The 15,933-nt window shown below is 47.4% G+C and overlaps 1 protein-coding gene across 5 annotated transcripts in view; it reads right to left on the bottom strand.

Moving 5' to 3' along the window:
- Positions 1-15,933, bottom strand: part of NVL (nuclear VCP like) — a 99,538-nt gene that overhangs the window by 49,866 nt on the left and 33,739 nt on the right. For all 5 annotated transcript variants that reach the window (XR_003523306.2, XM_027613194.1, XM_027613195.1 and 2 more), the window contains 5 exons: positions 14,970-15,222; positions 13,591-13,809; positions 12,787-12,891; positions 8,302-8,364; positions 1,881-2,000 (listed from right to left, as the gene is read on the bottom strand). Coding sequence is in view for 4 of the 5 variants with exons in the window: in XM_027613194.1 (XP_027468995.1) it covers positions 1,881-2,000; positions 8,302-8,364; positions 12,787-12,891; positions 13,591-13,809; positions 14,970-15,222 (760 nt within the window). In the remaining variant the exon portion in view is untranslated. The remainder of the gene's footprint in view (positions 1-1,880; positions 2,001-8,301; positions 8,365-12,786; positions 12,892-13,590; positions 13,810-14,969; positions 15,223-15,933) is intronic.

Below are 15,933 nucleotides of genomic sequence, written 5' to 3'. Positions count from 1 at the left end.
TCCTGCTGTCAGATAAATAAATAAAATCTTAAAAAAAAAAAAACAATGCATATACATCTACGCTGATATTCCACTTCTAAAACTCTCCCACATGCACAGAAATATGTGATAAGAATGTCACTTCAGTTCTGTTTGTAAGAGAAACAACTGGAAACAGTGTGATTCAAGAAATACTTCTATTTCCAGACTGTGGAATATTTATGCAATCGTTAAAAATTAAGTTATTAGGGACGCCTGGGTGGCTCAGTCGGTTAAGCGTCTGCCTTGAGCTCAGGTCATGATCCCAGGGTCCTGGGACCGAGCGCCGCATCAGGCTCCCTGCTCCGTGGGAAGCCTGCTTCTCCCTCTCCCACTCCCCCTGCTTGTGTTGTCTCTCTCTGACAAATAAATAAAATCTTTAAAAAAAAAAAGTTATTAAGTACATGGGAAAATCATCAAGATGAATGACCGCATTTATATAAAAAAACAGATGTAAGTCATACATGTTTTTAAGTTTACAGACAGTTTTAGAATGACAAATACCACACACAAAAGTGGTGGCAACAGTAACCTCCAAGGAGAGTAACAGGGAGAAAATTGGGAAGAAAGACTCTCCATCTCTTAACACTTGTATTTGAATTTTGTTCTAAGTACGTGTTCATGTATAACCTGTATAAGAAAAGAATACATTCAAATTTAACATATTTTCAGAATTCCCCTCACGTGAAAATGTCAAAAAAGCATAACACATGTACTGGAATACGGAAACTGTGTTTGTACACATCCAAGAGAGGGCAAGAGAAGCCAGACGTCAGGAGCGCGGCTCCTGGGCCGCAGACTCTCCGAGGCAGGCGGCGGACTGCACGCACTCGGTGCACCCCTGCAAATTAACCTCCCAGCCGATGACAGGTGGCTGGCTGCAAACCAAGGACGGGGCTGCTGACAAATGAAGGGCTTATGCGGAGCCACAGAGGAGATAAAAAGGAGTCAGACCCAGAGCGTACCACGCCCCAACCAGCAGGCTATAAAGGGCAGTGCTTGGCTCTGAATCCTACATGGGATTTAGAACGTCACAGCAACCAGGACAACCGGGGAAGGGCCTCTGCCCCGGCCACAGATGTCACCATGAGAGACAAGACTGGGGAGGGATTTTCTGGGACGCTAGTGAGCACTCCTGGATGAGGAAACAATCTTGCTGTGACATGGGTCATACGGACATGAGTTTTGTTCTTGCGACTCTGGAAGGCTTCTGGAGATTGTGAGCAAAATGAGGCATTTAGTAACTGTTTTACAAACTTCCAGGCACGCACAGAACAACTATGTGAAGAAAAATCACAAAAGAAATAAAATCACCTGCTTAGTCATCTCGCCATGAATGTCCTTATCAGAGAGTCTCTGCTACCTGTTTCAGAAAGGCCGTCTGTTGCTTACGGGAGGCTTTGTTCGGCTGTGGACTCGGAGACAAGCGTCCCCGTGATAACAGCACTCTAGAAGCTCACCGCAACGAAATTCCTACCAACTGTGACTCAGCCCAGTGACACAGGGGTGTCCGGTGCAGACAAGGAGCACGGCTGAGTCTTAAAGCCCAGCCCTATTTCGAGGGGATGTTAAATTACATTTTCTCCTGTCTCCAGAAACCATGTGTCAGAAGAGAGTCACGATCACAAGGCAGGCTCTTCGAAGCCACGTCATTCCCGTTCCCAACCGCTCGCCTGCGTGAACCAGACCAGTGCAACCAAAATCATGTAGGCAGAAATGGAAGCAGAGGCCAAGAAAAACCAACTGTCACCCCCAGGCCCTCATTTCGAATTACCAGGTTTCTTCACTGCAAGAATTGCAGTGTTCTTGGGGAACAACTTTGTCAGAACTCACAAAAGGTTTATTAGGGCACTTACACCTACCTCCCGGTCTGACCTTCGAGGGCACAGGGCGTCCACTTCGTCAAAGAAGATGACGCAGGGCGCGGAGCTCCTGGCTCGCTGGAACACCTGGCGGACTGCGCGCTCGCTCTCACCGACATACTGACACAACAGAAACACAGACTGGTCAGCCCTTCGGTTGCAGCCAAATCTCGGTAAAACTAGTTCTAAACGACAGGTAGGTATCAGAGTCCAAGAAGTATTTGGTTGAACCACATGCAGCTGCTGACAGGCACCCATTTTTGATGCACAACAACAGCCAACGTGTGGCTCAATGTAATAAAATCAGCTATTACTGATGCTTATACATTTCCTTGTTTGCAAAGTGAATGTAAGGTCTCCTCCAGGTCAAAAATAATCCCATAATCCTATTGTGTTTTAGAACCGATCTCCTAAGCTTGATCACATAAGACACCCAGCTGTAACTCTCGTGACTTCAGCCGTGTTGTAACGGCTGTTTGCCGCTCTGCCATGTTTTCCACACGGTCATGCTGCCATCATACACCATCAGAGGAGGCAGGCGAGCCAGCGAGGCCTCCAAAGGCTTCGTATGACATACTGTACGTTGGTCTAAATCAAGGGCTGGCTGGCTCTATCAGAGGAGCGTGCAACTCTCGAGTTCGGGGCCATGAGTTCGATCCCCGTATTGGGTGTAGAGATGACTTAAATAAATAAAAACTTAAAAAAAAACCAAAAAACAAAATCAAAATATAGAACAGTAAGATCGGTCAGGAAATACAGCAATTCACAGGCAGCTATAACATTAGAAAGTCACATGTGAGAATATGTTCTCACTGTTGGCGAAGTGTAAAAAATTGTTCTTGTAAAATTTCGAACTGGTTAACTAAGAAAAGCAGGTTTTTCATAATACAACAGCTGAATCAGACAGAATCTGAAAACTACAAGTATCCGCTGTACTGTTTTATGGTAAAGTCACACAGGCATGAGGCACATCACGGACGACAGTGACAAAAGTGTAAGTTTCCCATGAGCAGAACTGCCTTCCCTCACGGCCGCCCTGTCCTTTCTTGGTACTTCTGCTCATTGTGCTTCTCACGTCTGTGCTGTTTCCCAGCCCGTGCCCAGGTCTCCCGATTGTCTGCCGACTCCTCTCCGTCATGGCGTCTCTACTACTGTAACCTGCAGCTTGTGCACCTTCGCCGCGTTGTAGCGGGAAGTCCTCAGGAGGACACAGCACTTGCATGTTCATCTCCATCGTCACACCGTGCACTCTGCACAAATACAGTAGACTGGTTCGGGTTCCTAAAGAATCTAAGTCAGAACAAGTTCCGTCTGGAACGCCGAACCAACATCATCAGACATTTACAAGAAAAGCTAGCCGTGAGTTGTCAGAGGTAAAGTCTCCCACGGGGACAGACGGGGACAGTGAACATGACACAAGGACTGTGGACTTGGCAAACCACAACGACCAAGAAAAGAAAAACTTAATTTAGGGGAAGGTAAACCTCAAGTTTCAAAAGGACACATTAAAAGGTCAGTTAATCTTAACAAAGGCAACACTGATTAAAAATAAAAGAAAACCCCACTATGTTGGCCTTTAAGAAATATTTCAAGTAAGGAGACTATACCTATCATTTCTAATTCTGTATTTAAGTTTTATTAATTCATTTGAGACACAGAGATACAGAGAGAGAGAGAGAGCAGGAGCAGGAGCAGGAGCAACAGAGGGAGAGGGAGAAGCAGACCCCCCGCCGAGCAGGGAGCCCGCTGCAGGACTTGATTCCAGGACCCTGAGATCATGACCTGAGCCAAAGGCGGACGCCTAACCAACTGAGCCACCCAGGCACCCCTGCCATTCAGTTTTGAACCTTGATAATCTAGCTTTTGCAAACACAATTAGTGAAAATACTCTCCCTAAAGTCACTAACGACCTTCTAGTTGCCAAACCCAAGGTCCTACTTTCAGTTCCTGGTACTCGGTCTGGTTACACTGACAAGGTTGAAGAAGTTAGCCGCCCCCCGGCCCCAAGGTTTTCAGGCTTAGAAAGTCCTGGGCGTCCTCCCCCTTCAGGAGACCAGCCTGCTTTGCCAACTTTTCCTTCCTTGCCCCAGAGCCATCAGGGGCCCCGCTCAACGCACCCCCTAGTAGACACGGCCCGTTCCCAGGGTTTCAGGTGCCACCCCAAATCTCAACGCTCCAGACTTACATCCACGCATCTGCTGGACATCTCCAGACCCCCTGAGTCTGAAATTCCCCAGAGCAAATGCATTTTCTAACCCTGAGAGGTCAATCTTCCTCAACAGACCACCTCATCTCTGCCCCAGTCATGCTGGACTCTGCCGCAGACCTCTTCCCACACCTCTCCCTAGAGAACAGGTGAGACCACCATGAGATGACCATCGCACTTCTCAGATCTGACACCACGGCGCTGGTGAGGCCATGGGGACCCCCAATCACAGCTGGGGGACATGTAACTCAGCAACAACCACCTTGGGAAAAAAGCTGGCAAAACTATTTTTGAAAGTGCACACGCTCTAGAAGAGACAGCAATTGTCCTCATGTACACACCCTTGGGAAACAGCTCCCAAATATATGTATACATGCGTATATAATGTTCAACCTAAACATCCATCAAGAAAGCAGCTCATTTTTTTAAAGTGTGGTGATATCCATTTAGTGGAATACCACACAGAAGACTAATGACCTCGAGGGAAACATACCAACCAAAATAAAATCTTCGATAGAATGATTCAGAAGAAATATTTATTAGGTCACTCAGATATATCTGGTCTTCATCCACGGTTTCTGAGAACCCTCAGGGCCACAAAAGTAAAAGGTCTTGCTAATCAAGGTGAATTTGGACCCCACCCAAGGGCAGGGCTGGCTGCCAGGAGGATGTGTGGTCAGAGGAATGGAATTTTCAGTCCTCACCCCCGACCTCCTGGTACGAGACTGAATCAGCCAATGGTCAGTGACTCAGCCGATTATGGCCATGTAATCACACATCCACAAAAACCCAAGACAACAGTTTTTCAGTCCTTCATACCAGGTAAGTGGTTTGCCGCCCCATACCCCAGAGCCAGGCCCCAAGCTCCGAGAGACTCCTGTTTGGGACTTTGCCCCATTCATCTCTTCATTGGAGGTAGATTCTTATCCTTTATCATCTTAACCTTTATCAACACACTTGAGTTATGGAGCTACTCTAGCAAATTAGCAAAAGAAGGAGGAGGCTGCTGGAACTTCCAATCTGGTGACAGCCTGGGGCCTGGGCCTGGTGTCTGCAGTGGAGGATGGGGAACCATGCTGTAGGACTGAGCCCCTAGCCTGTGGAGTCCGATGCTGTGTCCTGGCCGACTGTGCCAGAACGGAGTTGACCTGAGTCGAGTTCTTAGACCCCCCTGCCAGTGTCTGAGATTGCTCGATGTTTTGGGGGGGGTGATCCCTTGCCCCCCGGAACTGGGTCCAGGAACTCTAAAAGAATTATAATGTTCAACAAAAATAACAATAAAATCAAGTTACAAAAGAACACATACCACTTACATAAAGTCGGTTATTTTTGTTTTTGCTTTACTGTTTATGAAAGCGTTCCAAACACGTAACAAAAGTAGGCATAAGAGTATACTGAACCCCAAACACGCCCATCACCCAGCTCAATCATCATCTGCTCAATTCCTGACCTTCACCTAACAGATGCTCCGCTTTTCGTTCTTGTCATTTTGAAGGAGAGCCCAGACATCGTATTTTATTTGTAAATATTTCCCTATCTCTAACGAAAAACAATGGTTTCTGACAATGACATCATCACACTTAAAACTGGTTTTCCTTTTGTTTTTTTCAGTTTTAATTCCAGTGCCAGGAACATACAGTGTAGTATTAGTTTCAGGAATGCACATGGTGATGCGCACCTCCCTGCCTTACTCAGTGCTCATTAGTACAAGTGCACTCTGCCTCCCCGCACCGAGTTCGCCCTTCCCTTAGAAGTTATTTATTTTTTATTTTTTATTTTTTATTTGAGAGAGAGAGAGCACGAGAGGGAAGAGGGTCAGAGGGAGAAGCAGACTCCCTGCTGAGCAGGGAGCCCGATGTGGGACTCGATCCTGGGACTCCAGGATCATGACCTGAGCCGAAGGCAGTCGCCTAACCAACTGAGCCACCCAGGCGCCCCTAGAAGTTATTTTCTTAACATCAAATATCCAGTGTTCAAATTTCCAATTGTCCCTTAAACAATGATGAAATGTGTACGATAATACTGCGTGTTGCTGAGGGATAAATACATATAGATTAAATGTAGAAAGTACACAGAATTAATGAACACCAAATTCAGGATTATGGTAAATTCTCCGGGAGAGAGAACTGCGTCATGGTTAGGGAAGGTCTGCAGGGGCGTCGAGTATCTTGGTTTTGTGTATTTTTTAAAGCTGGGTTACAGATACAGAGGGTTCATTCCATTACTCTTCATAACTTCTTCTGTGCTTGGGATATTTCATAATAAAGTTAACAAAATGTTACACGCTTGCTTTACAGCCTCTGTTGGGTCTCCGCGATTCTAGAGAGGACAGCCCAGCTCTAGCGCAGAGGATGGCCCTTCACTGTCCCGCAGGACCTTCTTTTCCAGCCTCATCCCTGATCAATCCTCTCCTGCCAAGGTTCATTTCTAACACCTCCACTGCCGAAATGAAGGACAAGAGAAGTACACACACAGAAATCCCACAGGAGGGGCGCCTGGGGGGCTCAGTCGTTAAGCGTCTGCCTTCAGCTCAGGTCATGATCCCAGAGTCCTGGGATCGAGTCCCTGCTTGTGTGTTCTCTCTCTCTCTGTCAAATAAATAAAAAAAAAGAAAGAAAGAAAGAAAGAAAGAAAGAAAGCCCACAGGAAACGCCTAAATACGAATCCTTACTTTAGGAGGAAAGTATCACACAGAATAGGAAACACATAAAAACTGGTAGGAGGGATAAATTTAAAAAGCCTTTTAAATTTTTTTAAGATTTTTAAGTAATCTCTACACCCGACGTGAAACTCGAACTCATAACCCTGAGATCAAGAGTCGCACACTCCACTTACTGAGCCAGCCAGGTGCCCCTAAAAGACCTTTTCAAACAAACGATAAGGGGCGCCTGGGTGGCTCAGTTGTTAAGTGTCTGCCTTCGGCTCAGGTCATGATCCCAGGGTCCTGGGATTGAGCCCCACATTGGGCTCCCTGCTCCACGGGAAGCCTGCTTCTCCCCTCTCCCACTCCCCCTGCTTATGTTCCCTCTCTCGCTGTGTCTCTCTCTGTCAAATAAATAAAATCTTAAAAAAAAAATAATACTTTCACTTCTTCGTTTGAATACATGACAGAATGGCATTTTTACTTCTCACAGGGATGAAGAGATAATAAGATATTCAAAATCTCTTAAATCTGAGACACTGTATAAACTCCTAATTACAGAAAGAAGTTACTACATAGGATGGTAGTATTTTCCCCCCAAAATACTTTTTAATTAAAACTTAAGTCATTTGGGAGGCGCCTCGGTGGCTCAGTCGGTTGAGCATCCAACTCCTAATCTTGGCTCAGGTCATGAATTCAGGGTCATGAGTTCAAGCCCTGTTTTGGGCTCCGTGCTGGGTGTGGAGCCTGCTTTAAAGAAAAAAACCCAAGTTGTTTGTGCCACAGGACACGAGGGCAAGGCAAGCAGAGGAGTCACGTAACCGAGATTCAAACCTCAGCTCTCCTCCCCCAGCCCTCGGACTTTGGCCAAGGTGCGTGCTGCCTGCAGACTTCAGTTTCCTTGTTTGGAAATCAGGAGTCAGAGGAAACAATAATTCGTGTCTCACAGGGTTGCTGAAGAAGAATGCAGGTGACCCTTGAACAATGCATGGGGTTAGAGGCGCCGACCCCCCTTCCCCACCGCCATCGAAAATCTACATGTAACATTTGACTCCCCCAAAACCTAACCACTAACAGCCTGCTGTTGACCTTCAGAAGCCTTACCAACAACATAAACAGTCGACTGACACCTACTTTGTATGTTCTGTGTATCACACACTGAATTCTTACAAGAAAGTTAGCAGCAGGAGAGAAGAAAATATGATTAAGGAAATCGTAAGGAAAATACTCTGCTAGGACCATATTTACTGAAAAGTCTCCGCACATAAGTGAGCCTGTGCAGCTCAAACCCAGGCCGCTCAAGGGCCAACCATGTGTGTACAGCATGTGATGAACGCTCAGCACAGAGCACACACTTTAAATGTTACTTCCATTTCGCAAGTGGGAAGACGGGAGGCTCAGAGCTGAGGAGACTCACTAAGGAGAGCAGTTACACACACTTGATTCCGCCTGCAGCGGAGTTTTACCAAAATGCTGTGTCCGTCCGTTTCCAGGGCTGAGGATGCTCCACCCCGTAAGTGGAGGGGCCGCGAGTCTCCTAAGTTATACTCATGGCTGAGGCCACAGCAACTTACCATGTTGAGCAATTCGGGGCCCTTGACAGATATAAAGTTCAGTCCGGATTCATTTGCAACAGCCTAGGGAAAGGAAACCAAAGGACACAAGTGAGACAAATATAGACTAAAGTAACAGTAAATCGTGACAGCGCAGGGGCTTTTGCAGTTTATGCTGTTCTCCTTCTCTTACAGCTGTGTTTTCCTTATTAAATGCAGCTCACATATGGGAAAAGGAGAAATGACTTAAACAAACAAACAAAAAAAATCAATGGAAGGTTCACCTAAAACCTTCTAAGAACCACTCAGACTAGAAATCAGATGGAGATGACACAAACATTTATGTCAGCGTTTTGTTTCTGTAAACTCGCTCAGATACATACATTTGCACATTCGTAGCTCCAGCTTGGAATCCCAGTGGAACCATAATCTCTGCATCCAACACGCCTTGCCCAGTGAAAGCAATCATTTGCTCATGACCTCAAATTCAAAAACATCAGTATCAATCAGCCTTGGTCAACGGTCAGTGTTTCCAGATTATTTTAATAATGATTAAACCGCATGGCTCAAAGCCAAAGAGAAGCATGAAGGAGACACATGCAGTTATAAGTGTGGAAGAATCTGACAGAGATCACCTGAAGGTCACCTGGATGCAGAGATGAAACCTGAGCGAAATCACCCAGAGCTTCACAAGGACCAGGGAAGGGAGTTCCTTCCTCTCCTCTCCTCGGAGCCTGACCTCGGAGCTCCAGATCTACACCCAACACACTACTCGGCATCTCCCTCCTGATCGGACACGCATCTCAAATCCGTCATTACCAGAGCGGGACACCTGGATCTGTCCCAACTCCCTCCACACCCCACACTTCCAACTCCAACAGCTTTTAGCCCCAAACCGCAGGGTCCCCCTTGACCCTCTGTCTTGTGACATCATCCAATCTGCCCAAAAGTTCTGTTAGCTCTGATGTCAAAATGTAGGAGTCCACCACTCTGCTTCTCCACCACACACCCCCTCACGCAGACCGCCTCATCATCTGCCTGGCTATGCAAAGAAACCAAACCAAACCGAAAAGACCCTGACTGGTTTCTTCTCCCTCCTGCTTGCCTCTGACCCATTCTCACACTGCACCTCGCACACTTCTAAAAACGTCAATCGTTATCATTTCCTGAGGATTTGCATTCATCTTTTGAGTACAATGTGAAATATTTACCACAGCTCACAAGCCTGTAGTTTGGGACAGGACAGCTTCTTTGTAGTCCAGACATTGGCTTTCTCTGGATCTCAAACTCAACCAAGCCCTTCCCCACGTCAGGGATTTGGCCACTGCCGTTCCCTCTGCCTGGAAGAGCCTTCCCCTTCTGTCCCTGGTGCCTCATGTGGCCAGCCGGTCCCTCAGGACACGGCCAACGGTCAGCATCCCCGGACATCACTACCTCTAGCAGCCACCTCCCACCCAATCTATCACCACAATCTGCTTATTTCCAGCCTCACGTAGCTGAGCCTCCAATGTTACTGCATGACTCGTTTCCTGCCTGTCTCTCCAGCCAGACAGTAAATGCCACCAGAGGAGGTGCCTGGTTCGCCTCCAATAGCTGCTGGCACAGGGTAAGGAAGTCACAGGAACGCACGCGTGCTCTGCCACGGAGGGAGTGCTCGGCGGCCCCCGTCCTAGCTTTCACTCAGCACAACACGGAAAGGGGAGGCAGGGAGCACATCTAATGAAGGCTGACGCATTCACATCAGGTTTTCAGCTTCCACCCTCCAGATTCCCAAGATTTAACCCACTAACACCCCCAAGAGCTCCTGAAGTTGTTGGAAATCCTGTCTCCTCGGTGAAGTGCAGTGAGCACAATTCACTTTTTTCTTCGTGGACATCGGCCTGTGCCTCCTGCACATGGTCAGGAGCTGTCTGCTTCAGGCCAGAGCCCCAGGCACTCACTGACCTTACTCCTCTCTCTGCAGTGTCCTCATCAGTCATCAATGTGCAGGGTGCCAGCTCTGGCTACCACATGCCTTGACCCCATGCTACTCGCATGCTTCCCATGTGCCAGGGTTCAGGAAAACGTCATCTTACTGTGATCGTGAGTGAACAAAACCACCAAGATTAGCCCAAATCGACATTTTATGGCCCAGTCTAGGGTGCCAGGCTCTGACCCGCAGGTGGTTCCACGATCGTCCTCCAGTAACATTTGCTTCTGCCATTCAAGGACATTTTCTACCATTTCGAGATTTTCGGGCATGTACCTCCTGGAGCATCTGAAAAAGTGGTGAACCCTCTCCCAGGAAAAAGTACACAGCCACACAAATACCGCCTGGCTCCTGGGCCCAGTGAGCCTGAAGGCCACCCACGGCATCCTCGGTAAGATTCCCCACTCCACACGGGCAGGTGCCAGAACGCGGGCGCACACACAGGCATCAAGCTGTTGGCAGTCGGAGGAGGCAGGAGCAGGGAGAAGAGGAAAACCTGGTCTATGGATTTCAAATAACCCAAGCTGTCTCCCTTCTGCCGTGGAAAGGCTACTCAGAGGCAGATGTAACTAATTAAAAACAAACCAATGTGACAAGGCACCCAGGCTGGGGCCCTGCATCCGCCTGCTGAATTTACACGTTCAGAGGCATGACCTTCCTTCTGGCTCTATCCTTCTAGAACTGCTGCCCTGTCCATGGCACCCTGTGCCCTGCTCCGCGGCTCCCACGCTCCCGCACAGCCAGGCCCTGGAAGAGCACCAGAAGCACGGAGCAAGGAAATGTAGTCATGTCAGTAAGTTTGGAAAACTTCACGTGTGTTGACACGTGGATATTTGATATTTACTGTGGCTAGCGGATATTTACTGAGCAGTCACAAATTCTGTGGACACTGTGGCACTTACTAAAAGTGCTATTAATTTTCATTTCCTATTTACAAGTAATTCAAATACTTTAAAAAGCTGATGAGGGCTAAGTAAATTACAGATGAAACATTATCCAGACATTAAAAATGACAGCCCACATAACTTACAGATAAGGAAGAGCAGTCTAACATGTATGACTCCAAAGGAAAAAAACCAGACTGAGAAATTTGCCCACATAAATACGAAAAAAAAAGGGGTGCCTGGGTGGCTCAGTTGGTTAAGCGACTGCCTTCGGCTCAGGTCATGATCCTGGAGTCCCGGGATCAAGTCCCGCATCGGGCCCCCTGCTCAGCAGGGAGTCTGCTTCTCCCTCTGACCCTCTTCCCTCTCATGCTCTCTTTCTCTCATTCTCTCTCAAATAAATGAATAAAATCTTTCAAAAAAAAATGAAAAAAAACCAAAACACAAAAAAGCCATGTGTCAAAAATATGAATAGTCAAAAGTGTTAAACTGATAACCACATTTACAAATATGACAGATTTTAATATATGAAAAATGATTATATAATCACACACATATCAATAGAAAAACAGGCAAAGGATATGAACAAACAGTTCATTAAGAAAATAGCCAATAAATACATAGTTTGACAAGCCCACTGATAATTTTTAAAATGTGAATTAAAAAATGTAAGATACCACTTTTGCCTCCCCGACCATCAAAGATTAAAATCAGCATTACCGGCTCTCGCTAACTCAGGGTGTGGGGGACGATACGCTGATGGGGTTGAATCTGTACAAACCACCTGGAAGGCACTTTGGTGATGGAGCAGATGTAATCTGGTAATGGGTAACTTTGATCAAGTGGTAATGGGTCAAAAGGTTTAAAAACATGCATTCCTTTTATTGAAATATTATTTAGGAATGCATTCTAATACAATGATCAGTTGAGGTACAAAAATGTAAATATGGGACTATTCAACGTAGTGTTGTTTCAATGGGGGATCATTTCTGTAAGTTACAGAGTATCTTTATGACAGAATACTACACAGATACTAAAAAATATGGAGGCGGATATATGTTGACAATTCAAGAAATACTGCTCTGTGGGGAAGCATCATTAAAGACCTTGTATTTGTCAAAACACGTGCATCGGGACATGCGTGTATGGAGAACGTCTGGAAGGACTGACCACGGAACAAAGTGGCAGTTAGCCGTGGTGAGAGGACTGTAAGTAGTGGGTCCCGCTCCTCTGGCTTCTCTGTATTTTCTATTGCAAGAGAACAATTCTGTGAAACAATTGTAAGGGATGTTAAGTTATAAATGATAACTACAGTGAAGCAGGAAAGAAGATCAGCTACAAACCACAAGTACACAACGGTGCTCGATAAAAACCCAGACAACAGAAAATACAGTAAATGCTGTGTAAGAATTGATGGGGTGATGGCTGATGCAAACATCTTTTTCTTTTGCAAATTTCCAATGATGTACTTTTTGTAATTAAAATAAAAGTGGGAAACCTTCCCGAAGAAGTGGTCAGTCCTGCTAGAATGAGCCTATGACAGAGATTATGTAAAACCCGCCCACTCCAAGAGGCTGTAACCTGAGGGTTCAACTCCTACTCTCCTCCCCAACAGCAAGAAAGACAATAGGGGCAGCCGTGTGCACACCGTACCTTTGCCAGCAGCGTTTTCCCACAGCCGGGGGGGCCAGCCAGGAGGACCCCAGCGGGAGTCACCAAACCAAGAGCTCTGAACTGATCAGGGTTGCGCACCGGTGCCTGTAAACAACAAGGCCCACGTCAGTCGTTACAAATGTCCACTCTGTACTGCGTGTCCAAATGATCTTAATGCACGCTGCCAACAGGCGACAAATACGTGAATCCCTGCTCTTGAGGAAATCACTTAAACATAAGTCCTGAAAACGTTTTAAACATAAGGATACAATACTTCAGCATCTTAAAATCATGGTTTTTTTTTTTAAGCTACCTAAATTCCCAGGTTATAAAGCTTTCATGCAGGGCCGTGCCGTGAGGCTCAGAAGCGGGAGTGCCCTGCGTGGTCAGGGGACACAGACACATGCCGTACCCCTGCTCTTCGCTTTCAGCAGCCCCACACCTCAAAGCAGAGCATCCTTCATTAATGAGCCACAGAATGCTCAGGAAAGTAGAAAAGTACACGTGATGAAAATTAATCCGAAGTTTCATGGGCACTAAACTGCTTTGACTCGTAGAGGGTGAGCGAGTTGAGAAAATATTTCTCAGTTGGCTCTTGGTTGAAACCTACATTTTTTTTTCGTCTACTACCAAGAATTCAAGCACAACCATGAGAATAAGTCTAAAACAGATGTCAGAAGAATGAGAAACCACTGCTGGATGCTTAATTAGAATCTAACAGGACCCACGGAAGAAAGCTACAGCCAGCCCGTTTAGACACGCTGCCTCGTGCACACGCCGGGCGCCCAGCGGCAGAACACCTACCAGTATGGCCATGGTGAGCTCCTCCCGGATATCTTCCAGGGCGCCGATATCTGCCCAGGTGACGTTGGGGACGGTGACAAAGCCTTCCCTTTTGGCAGAGGGTTGGACGGAGGCCAGGGCTGCAGTGAAATCACCCCATTCGATGCACAGCCCCTGCAGCTGCTCCTCGGACAGGGGCTCGTGGCTCCTCAGCAGCTCCAGCAGCCGCTGTAACTCCTCCTGACCGGGAGCGATTGAGGGGGAAGATGAAGAAACGTGAAGTCTGTTGACAAAGTTATTTCGTACCTTTAAAAACTGTTACTGCAGTATTTCTTTCAGCTATAACAAGCCGAAAGGGGCAGGTCCCCTGACTGGAATGGAACGCAGGAGGATGGCCAGGGGCCACCAGCAGCTGATTGTGTTTGTGTCCACAACCACCAATTCCCACATTTCATTTATAAGGAATCTAACAGCAGCTCAACTCTGATGGAATTAAACGGAAGTTACGCCGGTAGGAGCATCATTCACAGCACGGCTCCCCAGGGGCTTGTCCCCCACACAGAGAGCAGGCCGGCGTCCTAGGACTACACTGAACCGTGAGCTTCAAAGGCAGATTTCTTGCTTTGTAAAGAATTTTATGAAAGGACCTATGAACAGTAACTGAGTAATTCAATTCATAAAAATCCCAACTTACGTACATTATGTAAGGACTATGCTTATTGTGAATTTTAACAGATACAGTTGAGGTTCCAAATGAGTAAGGAGGTAAAAGACATCTGAAACCACAGACCAAGATGCCCACTCTGGAGAGCAGAGGCCGCGTGGCTCGGGCAGGCCACGGTCTCTTACGCTTAGCCCCTCTGATCACGAAGCCCCGTGAAGCCCCCAAGAAAACCATCAAGTGCTACACAAACATTGTGCTGAGCTTCACGACTCACACAGCTCATGGATGCCGCGTGGACCGTGCCAGTGCCCGTGACCAGACGGTAACCAGGAAACAGGACCAAGTGCCCAGTGCTCTCACAGCAGTGGGCGAACTCTCTCTGGCCAGGCCTGCAGGGTAAACGCTGTAAACTCAGTAAACACCTCCCATGTGAACTGAGAAGCGTGACAGCAGGGAGACGATGTGCAAACACGGCTGTGTCCCCTCGTAACTTCCGTGTCCATTAACAGGCAGTGGGCGAGCAGCCCACGGCTCGCCAACCCCTGCCTCCACAATTTCATAATCCATGCTGTAAAAGGAACTTACTCAGGATCAGCTGAAAAAGTAAAACAACTTGTACTTGGGAAACCACAGCCATTCTGGGTGTGACTGATCGTCACACCGATAAAACTGAAAACCATACACCTCAACTCCACCGACACCTGCTGCGTGGCCGACGTCAGGACTGTGAAGGTACCTGCACAGGAAGCGCCGGTGACCCGGCAGCAGGCTCGGCGCCCATCCGGTCTTCCAGGCCTCGTCCGGACGGCAAACCCGCAGTCACAGGATCCGGGGGCAGCACCGTCAGGACCCTGCTGACCGTACCCATGGCTGCCTCTCGGCACAGCGCCATCAGGTCCGCACCAACGAAGCCTGGCGTCAGGCGTGCTAAGTGACGGAAAGGGAAACTTTCCGGAAGTCTAAGTTTTCTGCACAAAGTTCGAAGTATTCTGTAGGAAAGACAAGGGCAAAAAAATTCAGATTACTGACCCACCCGTCAAAACAAGTTACTGTTTATTTGAGGTAAATTCCGCTTTGAGAGTAGATTAAATGGACATCTGCCAGAAATAAAAGCCACCAGACTCAAGTAAACCATCAGTTCTATCCTCCAAAGAAAGCTAGGTTGATACACATCTTAACACCCCGTTTCACATTAGCACAGATACTTCTCCGACTTCACCATACTGCACGTGTGAGAAATCTCGCTCACCTAAAGCGGCACCAGGTAGGGCCAGGGAAACGTGGGCCTCCAGGTAATGACCATCAAAGGAGGACCTCAGACAGTTTGCAGTAAGAGCTTGTGAAGAAACCCACAAGCCGTACAATCAACACGGGAGCTCGGAAGTTGGCTCGGCCGCTCGCCAGCCTGGGCCCATCACTGCCCTGCGCACTTGGGTTCTGTCGCTTGTTAGCTATGAAATATAGTAGTGCTCACCCGCAGGGGTGTCGGCCTGAGCCCAGCTAAACCCCCAGAACAGTGGCTGAGCTCCGGTGAGCGCCCAAGTGTCAGTTACTATGATTCACATACTGTGATGTTACCAACGAAGTTGGACAGGGAAATAGTCTGGAATTTCCAAAGTTGTAGGGCAGAGGAATATTTTCAAATGTCAAGCCGATGGAGAATAAGTCCCAGAAAAGTCACCTGAGATCATGTAAATGAA

The sequence above is a fragment of the Zalophus californianus genome, chromosome 10 (assembly GCF_009762305.2).
Source record: "Zalophus californianus isolate mZalCal1 chromosome 10, mZalCal1.pri.v2, whole genome shotgun sequence".
NCBI lineage: Eukaryota > Metazoa > Chordata > Mammalia > Carnivora > Otariidae > Zalophus > Zalophus californianus.
The sequence above is the reverse complement of the archived record's forward strand: the minus strand, read 5'-3'. Positions and strand labels throughout refer to the sequence as shown.